At 33.6% G+C, this 16,899-nt stretch overlaps 2 protein-coding genes across 2 annotated transcripts in view; one reads left to right on the top strand and one right to left on the bottom strand.

The window, feature by feature from the left end:
* Positions 1–16,899, bottom strand: part of LOC125056838 (probable serine/threonine-protein kinase dyrk2) — a 107,337-nt gene that overhangs the window by 81,900 nt on the left and 8,538 nt on the right. The window lies entirely within an intron of this gene.
* Positions 1,841–16,899, top strand: part of LOC125056840 (odorant receptor 4-like) — a 29,973-nt gene continuing 14,914 nt past the window's right edge. Inside the window, exon 1 of the mRNA XM_047660148.1 lies at positions 1,841–1,936. Within this exon, the coding sequence (XP_047516104.1) occupies positions 1,881–1,936 (56 nt within the window). The 5' untranslated portion in view covers positions 1,841–1,880. The remainder of the gene's footprint in view (positions 1,937–16,899) is intronic.

Genomic DNA, 16,899 nt, shown 5'->3' with positions numbered 1-16,899 from the left:
CCCCAAGATGCGGGGCGCACGTATTATCCAGTTATTTTTATTACCATGGGTCGAAAGAAAAAAAAGATGTCTATGGAATTAAAGCGTGAAATTATTTTCTTTTTCAAAACACTTAACAAAAATAACTGAGGTGGCGTTTTGGGAATTGCAATTAATTTGAATGTGGAAACAGTTTTCCAGTCAAGTTACGGAACGAATTAAACTCGTATGTCGAGGTGCCACTGTATTCTTATTTTAATAATAATGTTCTTCTTTTCGTGCCTCTCCATTACTGGAGATTGGCCGTCAGTCAAAACTACTATTTAAAAAGCTATTTAAGTCTTAACTAACAATAATTAATGATAACAATTCTTTCAACGTACAGTGCGGTTATGTCGTAACGACTACTTGCCAATTAGGACAACATGTGCTTTACTATGCCACGATTACGAAAATAGTTACATCGTGGAATTACATTTACTACGTAATAAAGTGTTATTAAACTTTAATATTTTTAATGATATTTCATTTCTTGTACTAATGTAACATCAAACGTAAAAAAAGAATGACGTAATAGAATATTTACTGTCAAAGACCTTATAATGAAGAAGTATTGCTAGTAGTTTTACACTATTTAATTAGTGTGCTCTAAAGCTTAAATGGATGGGCAGGGCATGTTGCAAGGCTGTCAGTCGAGCGATGGACCATAAAGGCGACCCGATGAGAAACTATAGAGAGGAAGTCCGGTTACGAAATGGGCGGATGATATTATCAAAACGGCTGGCTCGAGCTGGATGCAGCTTTTCCGTGAGAGAGATACCTGGAGATCTTTGGAGGAGGCTGACTAGCGAGGACAATAGATACTTAGTACAGACAAAAATTAGTAAAAAAAAATGTAATTTATTTTCTTTTTAAAATTTATAATTAAGTTTACTTTGATTTTATAAGAAATAAACGTCATTTTATTTTATTTTTTATAAAAGTGTAAAGTGCTGGTGAAAACATCAGTTTTAGATTTACTGGAGTCCGTTAATTCAGGAGGAATCACTGCTTATATAAGACAAGGATTGTCAGCTTTATGAAACTCGGTAAAATTAGTCACTAAAATATATTTGTTTTTATTTATTTATAAACTGTCCTAACAGATGACTGTTTCAACAAAAATTCAGAACAAATGAAAATAATTTACCCAAAAAACAAAAAGCAAATAAGAAATTAATTAGGAAAAACAACATTACATAATAAAACAATACAAAAAAAATAACTACTATAGGCACTAACAAATGTTTTAATAATGGTCTTCTTAAATCAGATAATGATATTATAAAGTTTTACCCACTCATATATCTGACCTTATTTATTCTTGGTTCTGTGGCCTATAACGATCTGAGAGTAGGCCGAGAATTCGCGCTTGTGATGTACAAAAAAAAAAACTAGGCAAGGACAGTTATTCTGCAGTATTACAGTGCCTTACAATCAGAAGGCGACATCGTCCGCCATTACTTCATGCGGTCACAGCTAGAACTAACCTTCTAAAAAAGGGATTTAACATATGTATTAGATAACGAATTTCCACTGAGTGAATTGATAAAAGTCTACTATTGATAAGTGCCTATGCTAATTAGTATTTTTTTCATTATGGAATTCTTTAGCTTTTTATTCCTAATTAATGTTTTTTTTTTCATTTCGTGTGTGAATGAATAAATAAGAAATGACACAAAATCCTCATTTTCGTACATAAAAATTCACCTTAAATATCATTTTCAATTAATTAAACGTGACAATGAAAGCCCAGGACCGCATTAATACATATATATATATAAGGTACATAACGCCTCCAACTTGTTCGCATTGACATTCCATATACTCACGGAAACTATTTCCTTGTTGCATATTGAGACATGGGACAATATTCTTTATTGCAGTATTGTGTATTGTTCGAGAGATTGGATGAGTCGTAAGTAACTGAATACAATACAAATTGTTCAACTTCCTAAAGATGTCTCTTGTGAAAAATATAAACGATTTTAAGCATGTGAAAATAGTTTTCAATTATTTAATTTAAGTACCCTCCTTTGTTAAATAAAATGTTTTATAAAAATCTGGTCCTGTATTAGACATCAACAAGCTGCTATTGAAAATGAAATTTTTGTCATTCTCTCAAGTTATGTAACGTTAGTTAAGGTACAAATATATTTCAGTAATTATAATAATAATAAAGAAATAAAAATGTCTTTATTCATTTGATTTAAAAATACCAATAAATTATTAAATGTTTGTTTTAAGAACCTATAAATAAGTTATCCCATTACCCCTATTTTTTATAAGTTATAAGCTGTTGTTTTAAACGATTAAAGACAGTTGACACTTAGCTTCGAAAAACATGTTTAATTTATTTGATTTGGAGGGATCCAACCATCCCGATCGAACTTAACTCTTGTCTCGTGTTAGTTTGTATACTTTTTGTATTATAATTATTATATTAATGAATATTATACTTAAATTAATGTGGATCTATAACTCGAGGGTATATTATTTATACCACATCTAATATAGGAATATATAACGTAATATTACTAAAGAGGCGGTAAGTTACAACCATGATAAATCACCTTTGAAAAACTAATTTATAAGGAAACTGCTCACCCAAATACCACGAGTTTAAATGGCAAATGTCACTTATAACTAGTTTGCAGTAAGATTGAAGTATTTCTTTCGGAATTGCAAAAATCTGAGTCGACTTTGATCTACTTCACCTTAAGGATTTGCATATTCGGAAATATTTGTATTTTTCAGACTTCCGAATTCACGGCTTGACCTTTTTTCTTTTATGGAATTTAATTCCTGTTTTTCCTTAAAAATTAAACAATCAAACAAAACTTGTATTTATATTACTAAAATATTTATCCTAAATATTGAAATGGCCCCGTCACATTTCCCAGGTTTGGGATGACAGATGACTCTTACTGGGAATGGCCCAGTGGGAAGAAAAAATATAGGACGCCCAACAGACACTTGGGACAAAAATTTACCATATTATAATACTCGCACTCGCAACTACAAAAAAATGTTCACTCGTACTCGCACGGGTGAACATTTTTTTAAATATCTTGGAAATAAATATAGCCTGATAAGTCGTATTGAGTTTAATCACTACTAAAATATGTTTTTCCTCTTTATAACATTCGTATTGATTTAAAATATTTCAGGCAGTAATCTCTATTAAATCTGTCAATTTACTTAGATATCACGCCACGATAGAATAAAGCTCTTCACCTAGGACCTGATCTTTAATTACCAATCTGTTACGGTAAATTCTTTAATTAATTTATGTATTAGAAAGTGTTAATTTTTTAGAGATTGTGCTTAAATTTTTATTTAAATGTAGCACGTCATACACTTTTAATTAGAGATTCAGGACTAAATTGAAAGTTTTAAGTGGAGTAGTGCATTGAAAGTCACCACATCTCGTAACGACCTACTGTAGTTTGTACTGTATTCATTATTTTGTATAACGTGACATAAATATGTATAAACAAAAAAGATAGGGTTAGAAATACTTACATAAGGAACACGACAAGGATAGAGGATGCAAAGAGTATTCAAAAGGGCAAGTGAAGATGGACAGGACACACCTTGCGAGGAGCTGAGAAGTGGAGTAAAAATAAAGTGAGTTGGTACCCAAAAATTGGAAAAAGGAAAAAGACAATTACAAGAGATGGGAAAAGGTAATAAAACTGGTTGCAGGCAAGGTTTGGTCAAGTGTGGCGAGAAAGGAAATGGTCTGAAGCAGGCCTTTGTCGGGATCGGCAAACGGACTTTAATTTGTTTTTAATTGATTGTGTGTAAGAAAAATGATTATTTGATATAAATGCCATTTTAATGGTAATTCAAAAATCCCGGTTTAAGAGAATTTTTGGTCGAATTCACCAAAACATAAAAACCTTTTTAATAATTAGATAAGCTTGCTTTATTTAAAAACCGTTGAAGAAATAAAACGTTTAGATGATGCTACAGTCTTAGGTCATGGTTGTAAAATTGTAAAAACATTTTTAATGGTGAATCAATTATGTATTACAAACAATCATCGATTTATTTAGCTATTCCAGTCACGATAACACGATTTTTCATAAAAACCTTTAACTATGTAATAACATAGGTTGATTAAAAGTAATAAAATCATCTTATAATGATAAACAATCAAGTGTGTTGGGACCGAAAAAAATATTACGTGTAAAAAACATGCTGAGCAAATAATGTTGTTATTTTGAATTAGAAAAAAATATATAAAGACGTAATATCTCGTATCGTGAAACTCAAATCACATCCGTAAAATATAATAAAGGACGTATTTAATGCCTGGAATATTAAAAAAAGTCATTATAACGTCAAACTAATGAATGTTCTAATGATGAATATACAGGTCCAAAGTCCAATTCCACAAAGTTTATATCACCAGCTTCATTTTTCTGGTATCATTTCTTATGTCCTTTTTATTAGGTATTTGTTTGATTTTATTATTAGCTATTAAAATACTCAGACAATTCTCGCCAAGTCCTTTTGTTTCTGAAAAACATGTATGCTATATGCGAAGGAATTTTAAATGTTAAAGTAATTAGACTTGGATATACTGAGAACGCGAAATATTATTTGTGTGTTTATAGCAGAATTCTGAGTATTTTGCGAGCAAATAAAAAGCTTGTCAGTTCGACCGAATGAAGGGTCTGAGGTCATAGTCGTTGCAATTTGAGATTTATATTGCGCATGGGTTATTATGGTTTTTATCAAGTATTATGAGGCAAATTAATGATAAAGTATTCACTCTTAATTTTTATATACAATATACGTTTACTTTCAAAAACAACACGCTTCTGCTGACACAGATGCAAGTATTAGTTGATGCGGAAACAAAATGAGTTATGTAACAAGTCAGCAGATTGGGATGTGATGCGGACTTTTACGCGTTCTATACTTAGTTATTTCTGACTCTCTCCTGGGTGGTCCTGAAGGGTATAGAAAATTTTATTTCATTCTCTGCGGTGCCGGTGGCAAGTGCTAACCTTGGTTTAAACGCTCTTGCAAGATGGCCTTGCATCGAAAACGTGAATGCTTTAAAACCTGGGCAGAAGCGACGACATCTTGTCATGCGACTATCGGCGAACTTTAAAAAGCTTATTACTCAGCCTACAGGTCCTACAATGGGGAAATCGCTAAGGCAAAGTCAGGAGCACATTACGAGATTTGGCGAGAAATTAGCCCACCAAGGGAATTTCTGTCAGCCCTCCATTCCACCACTGTACAGGAAGAATGACTGGCTGGCTCACACCGTGAAGGAGAAGGTCGATCTACTGGGCTGTCTCTTTGCGTCAAACTCGACTTTGGATGACCAAGGGAAGGCACCACCGAAATTATTACGGTGTGATACTTGGATGACAATATGCCATCCATAAAGCACTATCTTCCTTGGATAGCCATAAGTCGAGCGGGCCGGATGGTATCCCCCCAATTGTGATGCATACTTGTGCTCCTGAGTTGGCTCCGGCCATAACGCGCTTTTGCCGGTATCGGCACCTGCTCGGCGTTGTCCCGAAATGCTGGAAGACCGCTTCTAAATATCCGAAAAAATGCGACGGCTCTGAGCCGTCCAACTATCGCGCAATAGCCATAACTGCCTTTTTCTCCAAAATAATTGAATCCAATATTAACGGCCAGCTCCTGAGATATCTAGAAGGCCAGCTGATAAGCGATCGTAAATACGAGTTTCGTCGTAGTGGCTCAGCCGGTGACCTTCACGTTTATCTAACACATATAGGACCAGAGGCAATTGAGCCCAAGGGACTGTAACTTCAAATTGACAGATATATCCTTTTCCTTATTACTCCTGCATTTTAAGTAACTTATTTTTATCTCTATCGGACTAAAAATACAAACAAAAATTATTGAAGGCAAGGCATATACAAAATCAAAAATCAATCAAAATCAAAATTCCTTTATTCAATTTAGATGCTTCTTACAGCATGCTTATGAATGTCAACAACGTTTACAAAATTCACGAAAGAGCAAGTCTTGCTCTTTCGTGAATTTCGCCATCCGTTCGCAAAACTACCAGGAGCCTTGTTCTGAGAAGAACGGGCAAGAAACTCAGCAAGTTTTGATATACGGATACGTGATATCATAACGCCAGGTCAACAGTTTTCCATAATAGAAAATCATATGTAAGGTATGAAACAATGCTACATGTTAGAAAGGGATAGCCTAACAACGTTGATCGCAAGTTGTCACTTGTCACGCACAGCTACACGAGAAAGCAGAGAAAAGTGCACGAAATGCCAAATGCATTTTATCGTCAATTATACAATTTAAATTACACTTTGATCCGTGCTAATAAGATCTATAATTCCTCGGCTTATCCGAGTTATGGATCATAAAGAACGATAACGAAAGGTAATAATAAAAAATAACAATTTTGCGGTATCGTACTTATTGAGCGTAACTCGCATAATAAAAATCTTGTAATTTTTTTAAGATTATTTTCATTTCACTAGTTAAAACCTTTTGGAAAGTGAAACAGTACTTTAGTTATTACGTTTTTATCAATAAAAATATTTACCTTTTTCCTGAGAAATTTATTTGAATGCCTCTTTATGTAGTTTTGAAACGGTGAACACCTGGTCGCAATAAATACTGCCAGAATTTGAATTTAAAATCCATTCACATGTTTTGGAAATAAACATTACTATTATAGATCAGGGGGAAAACGGGCAGGACGCTCATAAGATGTTAAGTGATACGTGCCACCCATGAAAACTCTTAATGCCAGAGAGCTCGCGAGTGCATTGCCGGTCTTTTAAGAATTGGTACCCTCTTTTCTTTAAGGGCTCTAAGTCGAATTGTTTCAGAAATACTTTAGTGGGTAGCTGGTTCCACATAGTTGTGGTAGCAAAACTGCCTTAAATAACGCTCAGTTGACGGACGTCGAGGTAAACTAACAAAAACAATTAAAACACAAGTATTTCAAGCCAACAACAAGGGTCATGGCCTCAATTATCTGTTTGATTGATTATTTTTATATATATAAGATACCAATATTCCGTACCTATCACACATTGTTTACTGGGTTTAACATGCCGGTTTCCTCGTGATATTTTTCTTCGCAGCGCGACCAAGAATTAGTTACTGGAGATCTGGGATTCAAACACACACTCAACCATATAGATATTGGAGAAACAAACAAACTATAAAACAAAGGTTAAAATAAGTTCATTTAACGTATAAATAAATAAAACCACGGTAATGCGGTGAACACAATGGATTGTTAACAATTAGCAAGCGTGACATTGTAGCCACCTTGACCCGACCTCCTGCGCCTCTTTCCCTTTGACTTGTCTGTGTGGAAAATTTCCAATTTCCGCTCTTATACTCAATGAGAGTTCGCAATAAATCAAAAAGTAAGCAAAACACAATGTGACTTTCAATAAAATATAGACACAATAGATAACTCGTAATATCAGACCTTCCGTGTGTTGTGTAGCTTATATTATATTATGTTTTCCAAGACACGATAAGCTCAAAGTATAAGTAAATCTTAAAAGCTTTCTTGCAAAAGGTAAGAAAATTTTTTTTTTTCATATACAGTAGAACCTCTATTAGTCGAACATCAAGGGAGACGCCAAAAAATTCGAGTTATAGAGTTTTCAACTTATGGAGGATTCCGAATTCGAAGAGTTTGAGGTTTATTCTTATAAATTAAGCAGAATTTCAAAGGGAATCAAAATTGAACACGTAAGGTCACAAAGCAAGCAAACACGTGTTTCCATGAGTCATCAATTTATTATTGTATACTCCTAAAATGTTTTCTAAGAAACAATAGTGTACTCACATTGTCGGCAAGTTCTTAAAGTCGGTAACTTATTTTTGTTCGAACAATAGAAATAATAAATTCCAAATGATCAAGTTGTAAAGGTTGTAAAATAAAACGTTCCTATGTTCGAGATACAGAGGTCAAATTTAATTTTTCGAGTTATAGAGTGAAAATATGTACCAAAATGGCTTGGAGGGACTCGGTGATTATTTCGATTAACAGAGGGTCAAGATTTCAAGTAATGGAGGTTTTGGTGTTTTAAGGGAAGGGAACAAAACATTTTTTCGAGATTTGGAGGTTTTTGACTTATCGAGGTTCGGCTTAACGAGGTTCTACTGTAATAGGTAATATTGTAAGAAAATAAATTACACAAATTGTTTACTATTTTTTATCTGCCCTGCGATTCTGTAACTCACTTTTCGAACTCACACAACGGTTTTCGCATCGGCGATCGCTCTGAAATCAGTCGTGAAGCAGTCATTTTATGATTTGGCATTCTGAAAAGGTGGGAGCTTGTAGTTTATTGTTTATTAGAATGCCAAATCATAAAATGACTGCTTCACGACTGATTTCAGAGCGACCGCCGATGCGAAAACCGCTGTGTGAGTTCGAAAAGTGAGTTACAGAATCGCAGGGCTGTTCTAAGTAATATCTATTTCCTAATTACTTTGCAAGAACCCCGCGTCCAAGGATCTCCGGGTATCTCTATCATGGGTAAGTTGCATCCAGCTCGAGCCAACCGTTTCCTCTGTATCGCTTCCCAATAGGACCGTCCCCACCGCCCTTATGATCTATCGATCGTCTGGCAGTCTTTCTACATGACCTGCCTATCTCCGTTTAAACTTTAGAGCATAGAATAAGCTGATACTCATAGTAACCCTTTACTTCGTTTTATCTTAGCCCAGACATTGGGACTAATTTAAACGCAATAATAATATAAAGAATATTCATACTAATCCCTCCCAAACAAAGGCTACTTAAGAATTAAAAGAAAAAAGAAGCAACTCATAGAAGATGACTCATTAGTTAAGTGCTTCATAATTACTTTATTGTATCCTGATTACCACGTCACGCAGATGCTAATTCAGATCGTGATACTGTAAAAACTATGGCAAAAAAATTATACTATTAGATGTTACCGTCTTTATTAGACACCTTTGCCGTGAGTGTAAAACAAATACATTATAATATAGCCATATTTTTTGTGAAACGGGGGCAAACGGGGAGGAGGCTCATCTGATGTTAAGGGATGGACACTCACATTGCCAAAGGGCTCGCAAGTGCGTTACCGGCCTTTTAAGAATTGGAACGCTCCTTTATTGAAGGATCCTAAGTGGAATTGGTTCGGTTCGGAAATACATCGATGGGCAGCTGGTTCCACACATGGTGGAACCAGCTGCCCATCCCTGCCAGATGGTGGTGTGGGGCAAAAACAGCCCTAAAAAGGCTCAGTTCTGGAACGATGGTAGTGGAGGTGATATGGATGGAATTTCGTATTCTGCCTCGACGTGCGATGATGAAACATTTATAGCTCTGAAATGAAGTCAGCAGTTTGATCTTAATACAGCTTGATATCAAGCAACCACTAGAACAAGGCCTTCTACTAAGATTGGGTCTGAAGAAATTATAGTTTGTATAGCCAACCTCACCTTAGATAGCCAAATCCCGAGATTATTCCAGCCAGGAATCGGTTTATTTCTACATTTTCTACTCCTAATTTGCCGTAAAGGTAAAGATCCGTCAATCAAGTCTCTTTCGATTGGAGTAGATGGTACGGACATATTATATTGTTTTGAATTATGTATATGTCAGAAACGAAGGTGAAACTTAAAACCAATAAATGAGTGTTTATATACGAACGTAATTTGAAATACATAGAATGTAGTAAAACTATGTCAGTTATAATAAAATTTTACTAATTGTAGAATCCATGATACTAAAGAGTATAAATACTTTAGAACGGGATCCACTCAAATTCACTGAACGTTAATAGAAATTCAAGCCTAATCTATTACAAATAAAAGCTAAATCACAATGACAATAGAAGTTAGATCATATCACCGAGGTTGCTCGACGGAAAGTATATATTAACGCACGCTGTTATGTGTCTTATATAATTATAATAATAAGGATGTAAATTGTGTAACGACACGCGTGGAAAACGGACGACCTAAATGTGTGGAAACCGCGCTAATCAATGCTCTTGCATTTGAATCTAACAATTATTCGAAGGATTATGTTAGTTTTACTTACTTTACTTTTAATTTAATTTTATTTACATTTTTATTAATTTTACTATACACCTACAGTTTTGTAGGTCATTACGTACTCTGGTAACTTATTACATTCCTAAGGTACCCTTCATAAGGTACTCTGTCAACCTGAAAATTGGCCAGTAAATATAGAATTTTGTGATTGGGTGTGGTTTCGGAGATCGAACAAAAGTAAAGAAGGGTGGAAGTAAACCAATTATTGATATATTCTATCAAAACGTAAGGGGGCTTCGGACTAAATTAGTTAACTTTAACGCAAGTGTGTTGACAGCAGAGGCAGACTTGATTGCTGTCACAAAGACAGGCTGGAATGAGTCAATAGCTGATTCTGACTTGGTTCCAATAGGCTTTACTATACTACGATGTAATCGCGCGGACTGGCTGAATTCACAAGAATTTCATTATTTATAATTAGTTATAAAATGGTTTAGGTTTTTAAGTTTTTACTTGTTATGTTTATATTATGTTTTACTTTAGTTTTCTATTGTATTAGTATTAAGTTACTGTAAAAATAGGAAATATGGAAAATAAATAAATAAATTCCTTTTCATTCTATTTTTGCGACTGAGGCGCAAACGAGCTGCTGTGGTCCCTGGCAGAATAACCAGCACTGTAGAACATTCTGCTCCTCAGCATAATCCTGAGCCAGGACCAATTACAGCCACAGCACACACGCATTACACACTTGAAACGAACCGAAAGGGAAAAGGTATTTTATTTAAAAAAAAATTATTGTTTTTGATCTCTCATTTTAATTTTTTCTTTGATTATTGTTATTTTGTGTGTTTATGTGTGTGTGTGTTTTTGTTTGTAATAAATGTTATGTCTATGTCTATGTGTTAGTCTATGTTTTGAGTTGCTTTATTTTTAATAGATATTTTATTTATATGTATCACTACAATATCCTCACGACAACTCTACTTTCCACTAACATATTGATGAGAAATTATTACTTAATAATATAAATTATTTGCTTAAATTAATTTCAAATTTGTATTTTACATTAATGAGTTCAATGTTCAAGAAGTATATGTATAAATGTATAAGTTTAACGAATTATTGGCTTTATAAAATTTTTGTACAAAATTAAATTATCAATTATTACAGTTTGAAAATTTTAAAAATAAATAACACTTAGAACAGTTTTTTGTTTAGTTCAGTCTCAGTTGCAAAGTAGTTGTTAGTCTCAAAAAATATAACTATACAGAATATTTTTTATATGGTTTAGCAAAATCGAAGAAGGCAATCAAATCAACGTATATTTTTTATAATTATCATACGCGGATATGTTAGACCAGTAAATAAACGATTGCTGCAGAATCCTTGAAATTATACTAATCGTGCATTCACGTCATTAAATGTATTTAAATTTAAAAAAAATATAAACAACACATATTTAAGCATTCTAATACATTACACTTATAAACAATCTAAACTATCTTTGGTAAAAAAACCAAGAAAAAATATTAAATACCTGATTCGGCTGTGTTGTGTGATGGTGTGAAAGTGAGGGTATGTACGTGAGGTGTGCATGTGGGGTGTGCTGGCACTATGGGTATTCATAATACTCCTTTTAAGCATATTCCGCGATAGCTTAAACAAGTCAAGGCATAGTTGTCTATGTCTCTCCAGGCTGCGCTGTACAAAACTACCTTGCGATTCTGTAACTCACTTAAGGTCCCTCCTTATCAGAATGCCAAATCGTAAAATGACTGCTTCACGACTAATTTAAGCGCGACCACCGCTGCGAAACCCGCAGTGAGAGTTCGAAAAGTGAGTTAAGGAATCGCAAGGCTGGATTGTAAACGCGATACAAAAATGTTTTCAAGATGTAAAACAATATAACATATACCTAGTACGTAGGACATTTTTCTCTAGCTCATAGAGTCTATATGTATTGCGTCTAGTTATTTCATAATATCATTAAAAGTTAATTACTAGTCATTAGGGAAATGTTAGCAGCAATTTATCTCAATCGTCACTCGTAATAGCCTAACAACCTTGGTCAATTAATTCTATAGAATATTTAGCAGACATGAAAGAGGTTTAGGTATTTTTAGTTCAACCCACACTACGTTACAGATTGACAGTTTGATTACTCTAAAAACAAAAGCTTTGCAAACTCTTTGGTCCAAGGATACATTCTTATGAATTGAAAAGTAATGCTTACAGTGTTTACTTGTGTCATCTTTATGCCTCATACATTTGAACCCACATTAGTCACAATTTTTCTGTCCATCGAAGCGTCGACGTTCATCTAATATATAAAATTCTCGTGTCACAGTTTTCGTTGCCATACTCCTCCGAAACGGCTTGACCGATTTTGATGAAATTTTTGTGCTTATCCGGTATCTATGAGAATCGGCCAACATCTATTTTTCATCCCCCTAAATGTGAGGGGTAGTCCACCCCTAAATTTTATTTTTTATTTTTTAGACAAAATTTTTAATTTCTATTTTTTTATGATACAGCATTAAAAAATACATACAACCCCTAATTTTCACCCCTCTACGATCAACCTCTATTTTTTTATTATAAATGATAAACAAGGCAAAACGACGTTTGCCGGATCAGCTAGTTACTAATATATAAGACTAAACTAATAAACAAATCATAATAATGGGTTAACAATGTTAAGGTACAAAGTGCTAATTTTTTGTTTTCTTAAATCTTCAACATTAAGATAAACTGTCTAGTCAACATATCTATAAGAGTTTGCCTGATATATTATTTATACGAATAAATCCCCTTTTTGGAATAGAACGGAAAAAACAAAACGAATAAATTAACGGTCAGTCAAATTCCTCAATATAAAATTAGAATAATATAATCTCAACAACAAAAGTTTGATCGTAAACATGTTTTCTTGTCCATTCAAAATTCCGTATATTTTACGCAAAACTGTCACACACTACGCATAAACTTAGAAACTGCTTCCTTCACAGATGTAGCTGTGTATGGTAATGAGATTTAAATATTTGTTCAAGGCAATATTCATTTAATATCCGTTTGAGAGCAAATGGTAAATTGCATATCCAAAATGTTATTTAATTTAATTAAGAGTATTTTATTTAATAATCCATGAAAAGCTTTACAGGAGACCAAAAAAGTGTTTTTTTTTATGTAACAAACGGGCAGGAGACTCTACTGATGTTAAGTAATACCGCCTAGTTATTTGGCGCCCATGGACACTCTCTTTGCTAGAAGGCTCGCAAGTGCGTTGCCAGCCTTTTAAGAATTGGTACGCAATTTTTTGGATCCTAAGTCGAATTGGTTTGGAAATACTTCAGTGGGCAGCTGGCCACATATTGGTGATGCACAGCAAAAATTGCCTTAAGAAACACTCAGTTGTTGAACAACGGACATCGAGGTGATACGGATGGTATTTTGTATTCTGCCTTGATATCCGATGATGAAACTCGCTGCAGGTAATAATCCGGACAACTCCTTTGAACACTCTCCATAGTAAAAACGTAAGAAGATGCAGAGAGATCCCACATCACTACATAATCAAGCCACTCGGAAAGTGACTGGTTGTCGACGATTCTAATAGCTCTTTTTTGAATACTCAAGCGGAAGGAGCTGGTATATTAGTGATACAGGAATATTAGAAAGTTTTCAACTCTTACAAGATATGTATTCGACAGGCGGTGCACTTCTTAAATATCCTTTTAATATTTCTATATGCGCACTTTGTACGGTGAAGAAAAACATCGTGAAAAAAGCAGCACATTTAATTTCAAAAACTGTCGGTAATACAGAAGGCTGAATTATTACAAATGTTGATCAATTAAATAGTAATACTTGTTGTTTCAAAAGTATATTAGTTAAAAAGGTATTCATTATTTGCTGTAACAGTTCGATTGAGGAATAGGTTAGATGTAACAGTACTGGTATAAAACAAGTCGCCATTCTATTTGGAATTTTATGCAAATATTATTTGCTAGACATTCCGATCATTTGGACCAGGTTAAGCAATAAAACTGGATTGAGGACCGAAAGTTAATTGTAATTCCTAATTCAGTGCATTTTAGCTGGTTTGTAGATTTAATCTGTGTAATTTACATATAAAACAATCTATGTACAAATCTATATATTAAAGAGCAATTTAAACAGTTAAGTTCCTTAACTTATTTATAATTTAAGTTCCTGTTTAAATTGTTAATAGCATTAGCCTCTTGGATTTTTTTATAGTGGCTTTAATTTAAATTTTATAAGTTTCAACATGCCAATCTAATAAGAGCCGTTTCAATTTTCATTAGCCTTAAAATGTTTTTTTTTTCTTTGTTCTATGTATAATGTTCATGTTGATTTAGGTCACCTGTTAAAACAAGTTTGTTTTTTGTAAATAATTTTTTTTAATCTATACAATAAATGTAACATAAATTTGAGTTTCAATTCTAATTATAATTGTAAATATTGACCAAATATTATTGATAATTTATTTTCAAACCAGTTATTTTATTAACTTAAAGTTCCAAACCATTCAAAAAGCTGTCACGTCACTTAAAATTCAACCAAAGCCTTATTTTTTGCTTTAAATTCCAAACCTCAAACCCCGCGCCGCATAACAATGAGATCTTTACCGTCTCCTAAATAACTTACTCTGCTAACTTATTTAGCTTTATTTTAACTAGAATTTATGCTACAATAAGCATACATTTAAAATTAAGAATTTTCCTCTTATCTACAAAACAAGGTTGTAGTGCCATTGGGTTTTTCAACGGTAGTAACTTCCGATTTTTTTTAAATAGATTTTTAAGCTTCTTTATAAATCATGAATTTTTAGGTTTAATTTCTTAACGTAATTTATTGTTTTTTTTTAAATTTATTATAATTATGTACACTTTAGACATACGTAGTTGGTCCCAAAGTTCTGTCAATGTCACATTATTTTTAAATTTCGAACATGATTTTATAAAAAAAATATTGCATTATATTTTTGAATGTTTGACTATTGTTTTAAAAGAAAAAAACAATCACTTTCTGTAATTTTTCACGATGGAGTGGACATAGAAAGAGAACGGAATAGCTGTTATTTCGTTGCACCGCTGTTGGCACTCGCCGAGTACCATTTTCAAGTTGTTCAAAAGTTTGAATATAACGCTTAGGTTTGTGTCTCGTACTATTGATAGGTACAATGAAGTCTCCCGTGTTGAGGACAAGAAAAAAAAACTGGCCGGCCACGCTCCGCAAGAACACCAGCAGTAATCAAAGCTATCAAGGCGCGGATAGCAAGAAATCCTGTCCGAAAACAGAAGTTGATGGATTTGCAGATGGGTGTCAATAGTAAAATAATAAAAAAGGTTTTAAATGAAGATCTTGGTCTACGAGTGCATACAAAAAAAGTGGGCACTCACTTAATGCTCGTCTAAAAGCAATAAGGCTTAAGAGATCGCGGGTGTTGTTAAAGCGGTACGCGAAAAACCGACACCGTGATACCTTCTTTACGGACGAAAAAATTTTCGATTTTGAAGAGAAGTACAATAAACAGAATGATAGAGTATACGCCAGGAGTTCTGAAGAAGCTGTAAATAAAGTTCCAAGGGTGCAACATGGACATCATCCTTCATCAGTAATGGTCCGATTGGGAGTGTCCTATTACTGGCCAAATGACGTTCATTTTTGCGAAAAGGGGGTCAAAACCAGTGCAAAAGTGTACCAAGAGAAGGTTTTGGATCGGCTTGTCAAAGACCTGCCTAGCACGCTATTTTCGGGACATCACTTCGTGTTCCAGCAGGACTCTGCGCCTTCACAAACAGTCAAGACCGCTCAAACGTGGTTTGAGCGTCAAAACATCGGCTTAATTAGACACGTGGATTGGCCTTCCTCCAGTCCAGACCTTAATCCTTTGGACTATAAAATTTGGCAGGTGTTAGAGAGGAAGGTCTGTGCTATACCACTTAAAAATTTGGAGAGTCTGCCGTCATATTTAAATAAACCAGTCGCTGAAATCGACATGAATATAGTGCGTGCTGCGATAGACGACTGGCCGCGAGGCTTAAGGGCCAGTATTAAAAATAAGGGTGGTCATTTCGAATAATTGTATGCTATTTCTATTCCTTAATTAATGTTCTATGAATTGATATATCGATCATTAAAAACTGATAAGTACTTTTGTTTTTATCATTATTTCTATTTATGACAGAACTTTGGGACCGACTACGTATAATTCTTTCAGTTTAAAATTAGTTTTAGTCAATTAAAATTAAACTATATAATTATATTGTCATGTATAGCCAAAAAATATATTTTAATAAGTTGAAAAGACAGACGTATTCATAAGATAATTATGTTTATACTTAGTATTGTATTGTAATTTTAATACAATCTGCATTGTGCCTCCTTCGCAAAGATTCAGCCTTGCGTATGTTTAATTTTTGTCATTGTTTGACTGTAGGCGACGGTCTTGAACTCAAAGTATATAGATTTTTTTATAGTTAACATAAAGTTTTATTACTGTAGCTAAAACTTCAAGACATTGTAGAACATAATAATATAATATGTTCTGATAAAAATAACATAATTTGGAAACTAACATATAATCTTAAAATTATAAATCTAATGATTAAATAATTAATGATCAAAAGAACAATCTTCATAAATATAGGATATTACAAAATAAATCGTAATCGAGCCCGAGTTAATTGCAAAACCGAAGTTCATGTAACTTTACCCGTAATAGCGGTAAAAACTGGATTTACTTGACACCCGATATTGATTCATGTACAATGGGGATAAGAACTAGTATTCTCTGTTGTGATTTACGTGTATTTACTAGTTGCG

Source organism: Pieris napi, chromosome 15 (assembly GCF_905475465.1).
Source record: "Pieris napi chromosome 15, ilPieNapi1.2, whole genome shotgun sequence".
Lineage (NCBI taxonomy): Eukaryota > Metazoa > Arthropoda > Insecta > Lepidoptera > Pieridae > Pieris > Pieris napi.
This window is presented reverse-complemented; position numbering and strand designations above follow the sequence as displayed.